The 12,297-nt window shown below is 40.5% G+C and overlaps 1 protein-coding gene across 3 annotated transcripts in view; it reads right to left on the bottom strand.

Moving 5' to 3' along the window:
* Window positions 1-12,297, bottom strand: part of CNTNAP5 (contactin associated protein family member 5) — a 275,673-nt gene that overhangs the window by 143,697 nt on the left and 119,679 nt on the right. For all 3 annotated transcript variants that reach the window (XM_088058844.1, XM_088058842.1, XM_088058845.1), the window contains exons 4-6: window positions 10,878-11,025; window positions 3,683-3,886; window positions 1,566-1,750 (exon numbers count right to left, since the gene is read on the bottom strand). In XM_088058844.1, coding sequence (XP_087914970.1) covers window positions 1,566-1,750; window positions 3,683-3,886; window positions 10,878-11,025 — 537 coding nt within the window. The remainder of the gene's footprint in view (window positions 1-1,565; window positions 1,751-3,682; window positions 3,887-10,877; window positions 11,026-12,297) is intronic.

Here is a 12,297-nt window from a genome sequence, read left to right as displayed (position 1 = left end):
TCTAAAGCTGTTGCAGAATCTCACTGCTCCAAGTGCTGTCCCTACTAAATGTGCTTATGATTTGGTAGAGCAGAGCCAGGGGACAGGTACCACTCTCTCCACCCTGCTTTTCGAAATGCAAAGAAAGGAATTTCATCTGGAAGATGAGAGGAGGAGAGAGCAGGAACCTGACACCGCTGAGCCATCTGCTTTTTTCCCTTGGGTGTGTTAGGAAGAGATCCTTTCTGGTGAAATGAATTCAAAGTGCAAAGCGGAAACTTGTGGTCTCTGAAGCAGTGAACCGTGCCAGCTCAACACAGCCAGACAGGGTGATGGCTCTGTGCAAGCACGACCCTGAGCCTTGTGGGTGAGGAACACCTGGCAGACAAGCACAAGGGGATAAAAATGAACATGGGTAATTTGCACGCAGGTGTGCATTGATGGGGAACAGATGAGGAGCTGCCTCACATACAAATGTGATGATATATGGGGTTTTAAGGTGCTTTTTCAACAACTATAATCCCTAAGCACTGAACTGCTGGGGTGGTATAAACTGCACTGTGCCACACCTTGGTCTCATCACAGGGGAGCTCACCAGGCTCTGGTTTATGGGCAGGCAGGATGTTTCCTGTGCTCAGTTCTTCCCTGCAAGCTCCTCTGGCTCCTTAGATTAGCATGCTCTGCAACATGCTCAGATGTGAAGCTCTGGGTCAGAGCTGCTGGTTGTGAGAGTCACAGTTCAATACTAATATTGAAAAAAAACTTTAAGATCGAGTTCAACCCAGCGCCATCGTGTTCCTGACTAGACCATATCCCCAAGTGCCACTTCCATACACTTTTGGAACACTCCCAGGGATGATGATTCCACCACTTCCCTGGACAGCCTATTTCAATATGTGAACAACCTTTCAGTAAATAAATTTTTCTTAAAGTTTATTTATTTTATTTTAAAATGAGAATTTTCCTTCTATCCAATCTAAACCTCCTCTACCACAACTTGAGGCCGTTTCCTCTCATCCTGTCATTTGCTACCTGGGAGAAGAGACAGACACCCACCTTGCTAGAACTTCCTTGCATTCTGGAGGTCTTCCATTCCTAATGGGAATACAATAATTTCCACCTGTTCATCTCTGTGTGGAGAGCTGTAATTCGAGCAAGTGGTGACTGGATAGAGGGACAACTCAGGGCTGGATTCCCCACAGTCATGATCAATTCAATGCAGGGCTGGTGCACAGTGATGCCATTAAAATCATATTGGAGATGATAACACAGCTGCTCTCTGAACATTGGACTAGAACCCAGGCTATGACTTCTCATTTATTCAAAATCTGCCATACTTTGAAGTGCAAACATAATGCAATGCATATTTGCACAGAGATTGGCCACTTTCTGATGCTGGCATATATGGAGTTTCACTGACATAGTTTATGCTGCTAAAGTGTGAAAGGAGCTCTCTAGGAAGGGAATATTAAATAATGGTCTTTGCTGGAAAGGAAGAGCTCCTAGGGTGGTTGCTTTCCATCATATTCATTTTATAGCAATTCATACCTTAACTCACGGGTTATAACCTAAAGGGCTTCACACACCTCATAATCAATATCCAAGTGATCTGAATCCCCCTTTGTTCGGAAGTGCTGGGTGTGCTTGTCCACTGTGAAGTTCACTTGCTTGTTGAAGCGTTCTATGAGAACTGAGTGCCAGTGCTGGTCATCCAGGAGGCTGCCCAAGGTCACAGACGTGTGGCTGTTACTGAAGTGCAGGTTGGAGTCCCCTGGAGTAGCACAGAGAGCCAGAAGACACAAGTTACCTCCAGACTCTTAACTGGAGCACAGGGACTCAAGGGAAGCCCAGAGCAGAGCTCCAGGATGCGAGCAGGGCTCTTGGGAACAAATCCTTTTCAAATACTGCCTTAGATTCCTTCCTTTCCTTCCTTAGGGTCTCTTATTCACATCTATGTGTGTAACCCACACCCCCCCCCCCCCCCCCCCCCATTTTTTCCCTGTGAAATCCTTGTGATGAATCAGGAGGTGTTACTGATGCTGCACCCACACATTGCAGCAGGCAGGGCATTACTATGTCTGTACCCTTGGATCCGCCAGGCCTTTTTTGTCCTGGTGGCTTAAGAGCTTCCTTTGGGTAGCACCAAAATCTTCTGTCTAATCACATTAACAGACCGCTCCTGACACTTCACTGTCAACTCTGTGCTTTCTGCATTTTAACAAGAAAATTGTACCTGTCCCTTTTCACAGGGGAAAAAAACAAACAACACAAGTCAATGAAGCAGTAAGAGTGTTTTGTTCAGCTCTTAAAAATTCTTAAACCTGGCCTAGCTCTCCAAAAGTATAGATCACAAATCATAAAAAAAATTAGGCCCTAACCCATTAATTTCAAGCACTCTTCTGTTTTCCAGCTGGCTACATGTCTGAACACTTCAGAGGCTCTCACTGAAAGGGAGTGTGTATCCTGTTACACATTCCCGCAGAACGGCGAGAACACATGCTCCAGAACTGCCAGGCAAGATGCAAGCAGATCCGAGAGAAGTCATTAACACCCTTGCCCAAGATATATAAATGCAAAAAGAGGACCTGAAATGGCTAAAATTTCGTACACTTCGGGCTACAGCTGAAGGAAAATACCCCAGCTCATCTCAGAATGCAATTCACAACAGTATTTCCTCTGGAAGAAGTTACATAATTAATTAACTATACTATATTCTTGTCCTAGTACAAAACATTTCTAAGAGGACAATTCAGTGGGGTAGATTCCCTCATTCAGAGCTTTGGGAAGTAGTTTTTTGGCCCAAGTAACATCCAAATCCCAAATCAGAAAACAATGCATTATTGTTTCTAATCTTTGCTGAAAAAGAGAGAAGGAAAGAAAGAAAGCACAATATGGGGACCCAACAATTAATGAGCTGATGTAAAAATTATGTCCAACAGCTGTGGAAAATAGTTACTTATTTTTAAAACAAATATAATTAAGCACAAGGGGAAAAATGCCCAACTCAAACCCCTCAGTATGAGAAACATGAGTCAGCAGAGACTGCTGAGGCCACTACCATGGGACACCCACAGATGAAGGCAGTGAAGATTTTGCAATAAGGCTGGGAGAGGGTGGATGATCACTCCTACTGCAGTAGCCCCTGCCATTATCAAAGTGCTTCAGTGGATTCATCAGGGAATTCTTTCTACAGAAAGAAATTAAGCTAGCCTTTCCTCTGATGCTCTGACCCAACATGATCATACAGTGATAGCTGAACAAGGAATATCCAGTTTTCAAGAAGGAAACATACAGCACTGTGCACAATGTTTGGACCAGAATGTTATCACTGAAATTCTGTATTCTCAACTCAGCTCTGAATCACTGAGTGAATGGAAAAAATTAGACACAACCCAAAAATAAACCTTTTCTACAGCCCAAAGACCACTTCCTGAGAATGCTGTTTTTAAAAATAATACAAAAAACTCACACACACGGAAAAAAAAAAAAGAATAAAAAAAGAGGTATGTGAAGAATCAGAACTAGCCATTGAGCAGTTCTGCCTTGCTCAGCACTAGTTAGAGAAGCCAAGGTCTCTTCTTGGCTCAGCTACCATGTCCTGCGTGACATCAGCACACACAGGATGTTCTGTTGATATCAGCTAGAGTTTGCAGATACTGTCTAATATAAATAATAGATTTTTATGCAAACCAGTAATCCTTACCCAGGTTGAGATGCAAGGAGAGCTTCCCTTTCTGCAGTTCCAAGGTTATGTAGTCTCCACGCTGTCCTTCTCCATGGAATAAGACTCCATCCCCCTGCATGCTCTTGAACTTCAAGGAAACTACATCTTTGAATGTGCTCATAAGCTTCTGATTGAACCTGTAGAGAAGTGAACTTCTGCCATCAAAGTCTGCAATATCTGACTCTGGAAAAAAGAAAATGGCAAAATGGCAAGGAGGGGCAGCATCAGTAGAGGGACTGTATTTTTTTTCAGGATCTTTTAAAATACAATTTGGAGTCAGGTATTGTCCTGAGTGTACATCCACAGGATGAACAGGTTATTTGGACAGCCACATTTCATCCATTTCCAATCCTGTCCCTCTGCTGGAGAAAGGGAACACGAGGATAAAACCAGAACTCCTCTGTACTTGCCTTTTTCACACAGCACTTCCCTCTCATTTAACTTTTGAGAACAGAACAGGTGCCTTCTATCATATTCAGATCTCCAGAACATCCCTTGCCACATTTGCTGTTCATGTCAAATGCATTCAGGATGTTATTCATTACTTTGAACACTCCAGTACTCACTCCACTTTTGTAGCTTCACAAGTGTCTGTTGAGCTGCTCCTGCATGTCAGCCCTGCCTGGATCCACCTCTGCATTCAAATAAGGATCCCCTCAGCCTCCGAGGCCTGGTTGCTTGCTTGTGATGGGCATTTATCAGCCATGCTTCTGCATGCAAATTGACTAGGCTGGCAGGAATAGTCAAATATCAACTCAAAAAGCTTTTGAAGAGATTTAATGCAAACTGGGTATCTAAACTGATTATACACCTTTGAAAATCCTATTAGAAATATATTTTCCCCTTCAGCCAGCCTCAAAAATCCCAATCATTCTGGTAGGAAACAAGCTTTCTGTTCCTCAATTGCAATTAATATTTTCTTTGGCAGCAGCAGCCTGCAGTATTCTCTCTGCTTTATAAAGAGGTATTTTAAGCAAAACATGTTTTTAAACAAAATTTTAAATGTACCTATAACCAGAATATTTCAGGTAGCTTTAAATACTATTAACTAATACGTTGTACACAAACATCTGACTGACATATATTGCTTCAATTCCCATTTCTATCCAACTGCAATTTTACATAATTTGTATAAAAATATCAATTTTGTCAATTGGTATTTCCTGTTGTTAAGAAAAATATTAAAAATTAAGAATACCAGACAATGGAGAATCTGAACAGTTTTTTACTAAACCACCTAACTACTGAGGCACATGCAGAAAGACAAGTAACACCTTCCTAGTGCCCAAGAAGAAAGAATGTGGACTATCTTTATTTGCAAACCATTCATTTCAGTGATAAAACAAAGCTATCAGTTTTGTATTTTCTTCTGAAAAATAACGGAGAGGTTCATATGATCAAGACTTCCAGTCAGCAACTGAAGTGTAATTTAAGTCAGTAATTTAACTCACCCAAACTCCACTGAGAGTTCTTTTATCCTTTTAAGCACTAACACTAGTTTAATCTGCTCCTTTTTAAATACCAAAGCAAATAAGAGCTAGGGAGGAAGGGTTCTAACTTTTTTTCTTTTTTTTTTTAAAAATTAAAGAGGTTTGCAATTAAAAACTATTAAAAGCTCAGAAAATAAAACAGCTATTAACGTTTTGTTACCATGGAAACTACTATGAAAATTTCTGCCTGTCAGTATGACAGTTTGTACAGAAGTTTGATGGCACACTTACAAACTTGCAGGGAGCACAACATTTTAATCTGATGCAAAATTCTGTAACTCCATACCCAACTTAATTCCAAATCAGAAGGCAACTGATTTTTTTAATTTTTTAATTTTTTTTTTTTTTTTGAAAGTAAAGGTACAAAGAAACTCAGTCCTGGGGAAAATTCACTCCTGACTAAACTAAGAGTAACTTCTTATTCTGTGATGTGAATGATAAGACACTGTTTCCCATCATTTGTGGAACAGTTGCTAGTTTAGGAATTATCAAAAATACAAAAGCATTCCTGCCATTTGTTTTAAACTTCTGAATTAGGTGTTAAGAAACAGGTCCTTCAGAATTGCTGACTTAGCTCTATTGACACCTTGACTGCCAGTTCCTATAAAGGGAACTAAATTGGTAGTTTAGCTCTTATGAATTTCCCCTAGCTACATTAAATACTATGATTTGGTTAAAGTAAATCACGAGTGTCCTATAAAAATGGTTTAATTTCAACACAGGCAGGAATTACAAAATAGCATATAAAGAATTTAGAGACTTTGATTTCCAGAGTATTTTGCAACTTGTGTTTATTATTCTCCTAGCCCTTAAAACCAAAGGTACTGCAAGAGCAAGGGTGCACTGATTCAATGTTGCTGCAAAAATGGCCCTTTTTAAATCTTTTTCCTAAGATACAAGGCTCCAGCCAGTCTAAATGCACAATTCAGTTCTTGTTCTTAGCTCTCCACTAAGCCACAGCATAACGGGATTTCTTGAAGAGCTCTGCTACTGACATTTACAGAGTATATCACAAAGGAAAACTTGTTTCTGAAAAGCTCTGCTTCACTAATTATCAGTTGTGAGCACACTGGCCAATAAAATAGCCCTGAATGAAAGGGGAATATGTCAAATAAATGCTAACACTGGCAGCCAAATGTCATTAGTGGCAGTTTGCATGACAACAAATTGTTGGTTCCTGTTAAAAACAGCCACTCCAGAAAAGTTGCTGTTTGCTTGGTGTTATTTAGTCCATGTATGTCCATAACTCTCTTGCAGCAAGAGAACAAGGATCCAAAATGTTTCAAGTCTCAGAAAATCTGTAGTAATAACAGACCAAAACACAACATGTGATCTCATCCTGCACTGCCTGCTGGTGTTCTTACGCTCCCTGAAGACAGACTTGACTCATTCTGGGCTCTTTTCTACACTGTCCTCATCAACAAGGCTGTCGACAGGCTGGCAGCAGTATGAAAGCACAGAGTTTACCAGTGCAGCAATCTGCTCCCAGCAGCAGAGAGGATATACAGCCATACTTAGGAAGGCAGTCCTTTCTCCTGTGACTTTGGGAAAAGTGAACACTTAGCAACGATATTCTAAAGCAGGAATAACTCTAGGAACAGTTGCCATGTGAGACAGGAACTTTCAGTCTTGAGCTTGCACCAAAGAACAGAATCTTTATCTCCTGGCAGAAGGGAAGAGGACAGCTCCTGGTTTGAACAGGTATGTCCCTTGGCCAGTCACAGCTCACTGGCTTGAATGACCCTAAAGCCATGCCCACCTCCCTCTCAGACACAAAACCCAAGGGATGAGTGTGGATGACTACTGCAGAGGTGACTGTTCTGCCATGCAGCTTTATCCCCATCACAAATCTCTGTATCATTTGGGTAAGCAATCATTTGGGCATTTACCTTGTGCATTTGATTACAAACACTACTGGTCAATGAGCATTGGACATCAAGCAGTTCTTGCAATGAGTTCTTTTCTATCTCATAGGAAGAAAAAGGAGAGGATAAAGGAAGGTGGGGGAAAAGGAAAAAAAAAAAGAAAAGAAAGAAAAAAAAAAGAAAAAGAAAAAGACTCCAGTAAAAATACCATTTAATAAAAAAGCACAATATCAGATCATATTCCCTGAAGCAACAACAGGAAAATATGAGAAATCAGAGTCCTGAACTGCAAATGAAGAATTCTGCTCTCAGAAGACACCCTGTCTCACACCCTATCATTGTTTCTTCTGTGGTATCCCAGCCTGTTAACTGCACATACACCCAATTCTGCTGATGCACCTTGGGCTGTTAACCAGTTATAGAATATGATCAGCATCTTCAATGCAGCTATAAATCTTATCCTATAAAAGCAATTGCGTCAGCAATTTTCTTTTTTCTTGTGCTAAGCTAACAAGACCTTTCCCAAGTATAAAGATACACTTGTCGCCCCTTGCCACCTCCAGCATCAAAAGCAATTGGTTTGCCATTTGTCTGAGCATGTCCTCTGCTGCAGCTCTGCTTATCTCTTACAAATACACTGCTGGAGCCACTGCTGCAAAAAGACAGAAAAGACTAACACGGATTTCTGCATGGAACTTTCCACAGAACTCATCATCAATCCTGCTCTGAACAGGAAACATTAATGTATGTTTTCAGATCATCAACTCCTTCCTGTTTGAGTACCTATTTTGAGGATACCAGATGAGATCTTTACAGGCATTTCAAATAGATGTAATCAATTTTCATTTAAATAAATACTTTCTGAAGAAAGTAAACAATTAGCAGGCTATCTGTGAATTACAGCTTATATGATGGCCTTGGAGTCCTTTATTCATAGGAACTTTGATCTGTATGGAATAGGATTAGGTACTCTCATAATCTGAAATAGCTTTTCTCTTCAGGATATATTTGTATTTTTTGAAAGAATCAACATGAACTGGCAGCCAAACAGAGGGTAAAAATAAAAAGGGAAGAAAGAAAAAAAAAAGAAAGAAAAAATTAAAGAAAGAAAAAAAATAAAGAAAGAAAAAAATAAAGAAATAAAAAAAATAAAGAAAGATGAAAAATAAAGAAAAAAATAAAGGTCTTTTGTTTGACAGGGGGATTGAGGAATAAATTCATAGTAAATTATTTCTAGCAGAAGCAATAAACAAAAGCAAGTGCCATTCAGCATCACAGTACCATCACAGGCTAAGGTACCCACTTTGGCATCCAATGCACACAGCAGGATTCCTCAGTAGGTTTTGTAGCTGTGTCCTGGCAGAATGTCACCTGGCAGGTGACCTACAAGACCTGATGCCTTCCATGTGCCTCCTACTGAGCAGTCATCACTGAAAGCTGCACTTGCAAAAGTTAGCACAGGATTGTGTTCCTGGGACCTCTCGGGCAGGGAATACTGCATAGGAGAGTCATATGCCAAAAATGAGATAACAGAGCCTTCTGCTCCCACAAGACTGTCACATTCACCTAAAAAGGCAGCAGGGGAGCCATAGGTGGCTCTTACAGATGGATTTGTGTCAGCTGATGCTGTTTCTACTCTCAGCATCACATCCCTTCTTTCATACACATATAGGCACATGTATGAAGATGGTGCACATTCAATATACTTGTTCTTCTAGTTCAGTTTCTTTCCTGGCTTGTTCAACAGCCTGTCTCTAGAAACTTAAGCTTTGAAATATTTAATTTTTTTTCCCCAGATTATTAATATTTCTTGTGCTACAACTGAACATGGTGGATGAGTCTGTCTGCTATCAACTTTACAAAATGCAGTTATGTAGTTGTACACCAGCTCAGGATCTGCAGCAGATATTCTGCCGGTATACCACTAAAGATGACATTTTATAAATGATCAAACGTCTTTTGTACAGTGCTGGTGTGTCTGGGTTAGGAGTAGCCAAGTCAGTGAAACTATATAAACACAACTTGTAGACAGGTATTGCTTGGCATATGCAATTTGCTAGAGAGAAATGTGAATGGCACATTTATATAAATGGAATGAATATTTCAATACCCTTTAAAAGTTTTATGAATCCCTTTATTTCTTTTCTGGCTCGCTTTAATCTCATACCTTAATTCTGCACAAGCACTTTTATTTCCTGCAACTGCAGGGTGCAGGACAAAGATGAAGACTTAGATGACAACAGAAGGCAACTCAGCCTGCAAGTGACTCTCAAATCTTCTTTGTATCATAGGAAATACAACTACAGTCTGACATGAAAGTTGTGCTCATGTAGTACATCACATGGACTAGCACCAAAAGAAAAGAAAAAAATCAGCCACAAAAGTTTCAATCTTCCCAAAGTTCAAGTTCTGTTTGTTACACAACTGTTGGGACTGTACTCTTCACTGCAGAGGTTTGGGCATCATTAATAGAAGCAAGCTCTTGAAAACAGATTAGCAGGCTGTTTCAGAATTATGTCACCACGGGCAGTTGATTTTGAATTTCAGCTCTCAGTTTACATGTTCACTAATATACCTGGAAAAGGTCTCTTGCCCTAATGACTGTGCATCCAGATCAGGCTCTTGTAGGTCAGTCCACAGGGCCTGTACAGGTGGAGAAACAGCATCTAGAACAAGCTGAATGGATGTGATGGACCTACACAGAGACCATAAAAATCCTTCTGTGAAACCATGTGAAGCAGTCCTAAGATCCATGTGCAGTGACAAGGTCCCAGAGAGTCCTGGAGTTGTGTCTCTGTTCAATGGGAACATGTGAATCGAAAGGTTTAATAAACTTCTCTTTCATTTAGCTTAGATGAATTTAGATTGTCTCCCAAATAGTGTTCATGGTTATTCTGTTACAGCCCATTGTCTGTGCTTGGGAGGAACAGATAAGGACCTCAGATAAATGGGGAGATCTACCAGTACAGTGGTGTCACATGATGGTGACTTGTGCCGCACCACGCTGAATTTATCAGTAAAATGCTGTTAATCTCCTGAACTCTCCACCACAAAATCTCCCCTGTTTCCACCAGCATCTCAAGTCACAAAAATGAACAAAAAGTCACCTGAGAAAAAAATACTGGACTTGTATTTCCTCATGGGTTGACTTTCATTTTCTGCAATGGAGCAGCATCAGTCCTTTTGCCTTCACAGTCTGCTGTGGTCGTAGGTCATACATCTGCAGCACTACAGCAAGATCTGTTGCCAAAACACCCAAAGCCAGCAACATTTGCAGGCTGCTCCAAAGCCCAAAACACTACAGACCATATCTTCAAACTGTATTAAGAGTGGCCAAAGAAAGCTGTCATGTAAAAGCAATTAAATCAGCAGACAGGTTCTCTACACTCTGAAGCTATAAAGTCATCAGCCTCAAATACAACCAGAGCTGCAAAATCCACAGCACTTCACAACTAGGTAACTTGTCTTAAACACAGAAATGAACTGTTTAGGCAAATACAGCCCTATAAAGAAGAGCCCAATTAGCTTTGTGACCTCCAGTGGGCAGAAGGCTTTGCAGGATCTGACTGCCTGACACTCCCAGAAGCAGCAATTTGCTCTGTGGTGGGCTCAGCCCTGAGGAGGCTTCACCAGCTGAGTGAGATGGGCAGCACATCCCTGGCCAGAAAGGCAAGAACAACGACTGAAAAAAATAAACAATGGCAATGTATTTCATGTTACACTTGAACTCATAAAACTTTCACTGCCCTCTTTCCACAGCACCACCAGCACCAAGTAAAAGCTCTTTCACAAAATATGGGTTAAGATGCAGCCACTTACTGTAAGAGCAGCCAAAGACCTCAACTCTCAGTCCTATCCGCCCGCCAGCATTCCACTTCAGAGGGATGAAGCGCAAGAATCGAGCTTTCATGGAGTGCAGCAGTTTGTGGTGAACCACACTGTCAGCATTGCTGTTCCCTGTGAAAACCTGGAAGGAACAAAGAGCCTTGGTGAGATATTAAGCAACAAGAGGTGAGTGAATGCAGCACTCTGAACAAAGGCTGTGAACTGTCACTCCTCTTCACAATTCATAGTCTCAAAAATTACTTAAAGTTATTTAAATTTATTGTCAAGCTTTTTTCTAAGTGCTGCATCTCTTATGAAGGGAAACAAGGGAGACAGCAGCACACAGAGTACCTCAGCAGAGTGGGGGGATGTATACACAGAGTAACAACAGCAAGTTGTAGATGGGGATGATATTAAATGTGCTGCACAATTTCTCCCAACCCAGGCTATTCCCGTGCACTATAATACTCCATCACCCCTAAAATAGTCAAGAATCCCCTCAGCACAGTGAAGGATGGGGCTCGATTTAGCCTTTGGTGCACACATGGAAGTACCAAGTGACAGACACAAGCCATTGAAGTTCTTCAGAGTCTGGGAAGAAGGACAGGACAGTGTATTTCCAGATACCCAACAGAAAACCCAAGCAAGGAACAGGAAGACATAAAAGCCTGAGTTAGTACACAGGAGAATCAGCATTTTGACTGTGTTTGCACTCAAGAGAGCTAAAGCACACAAACACTAATAATAATTTAATTTTTTTCCTCACCTATTTAATTAATTGTCTGCAACACCAAGCCAAAATTAATACCCCTAGTCAGAATTATAACTTAACAAGAGGAAATTCTCTCATGGATGAAGAACGACCAAGGGATTTCAAAGACAAACCTGCAGAAAAACATCAAGTCTGTATTCCTGCCTGAAGCATTTTCAATTCATCTTTACACCCTTATCTGTAATGTTGGCTCAGGAATATCACAGACTTCCTACAATTCTCAGAACATTTGGGTAATTCAGCTAGGATTGAAATTTGAACCTAGCAGTTTTGTAAAACATGAAAACCAAAAATAGAACACACAAAAAGATAATCTCACAGGAGAACCATATTTATTAAATAGGTCCTACGTTTTTGTAAGCATAAAATTTCATCACAAAAAGTTGTACCAGTTTAAAATGCTTCTACAGTTCAAAAATTTGCACCATCCACCTTCACAATGCAATTGCGAGCAAAATTGGAATAAGCCCATTAAAATAGACCTGCAATTCATTTTGATGGTTGAAGGATGTGCTAGAGAGATTAGGGGTTCATCTCCACTCGATTTTTTTCCTCATATGCAAGAATTTCAACTTTTTTCCAAAAGTTATTATAGATGGCATAAAACCTCAAATTCAGTGTATTCTTGTTTAACTAAACTCA

The sequence above is a fragment of the Pseudopodoces humilis genome, chromosome 8 (genome assembly GCF_049639895.1).
Source record: "Pseudopodoces humilis isolate 2021_Gansu_Grassland_sample_001 chromosome 8, ASM4963989v1, whole genome shotgun sequence".
Taxonomy (NCBI): domain Eukaryota; kingdom Metazoa; phylum Chordata; class Aves; order Passeriformes; family Paridae; genus Pseudopodoces; species Pseudopodoces humilis.
This window is presented reverse-complemented; position numbering and strand designations above follow the sequence as displayed.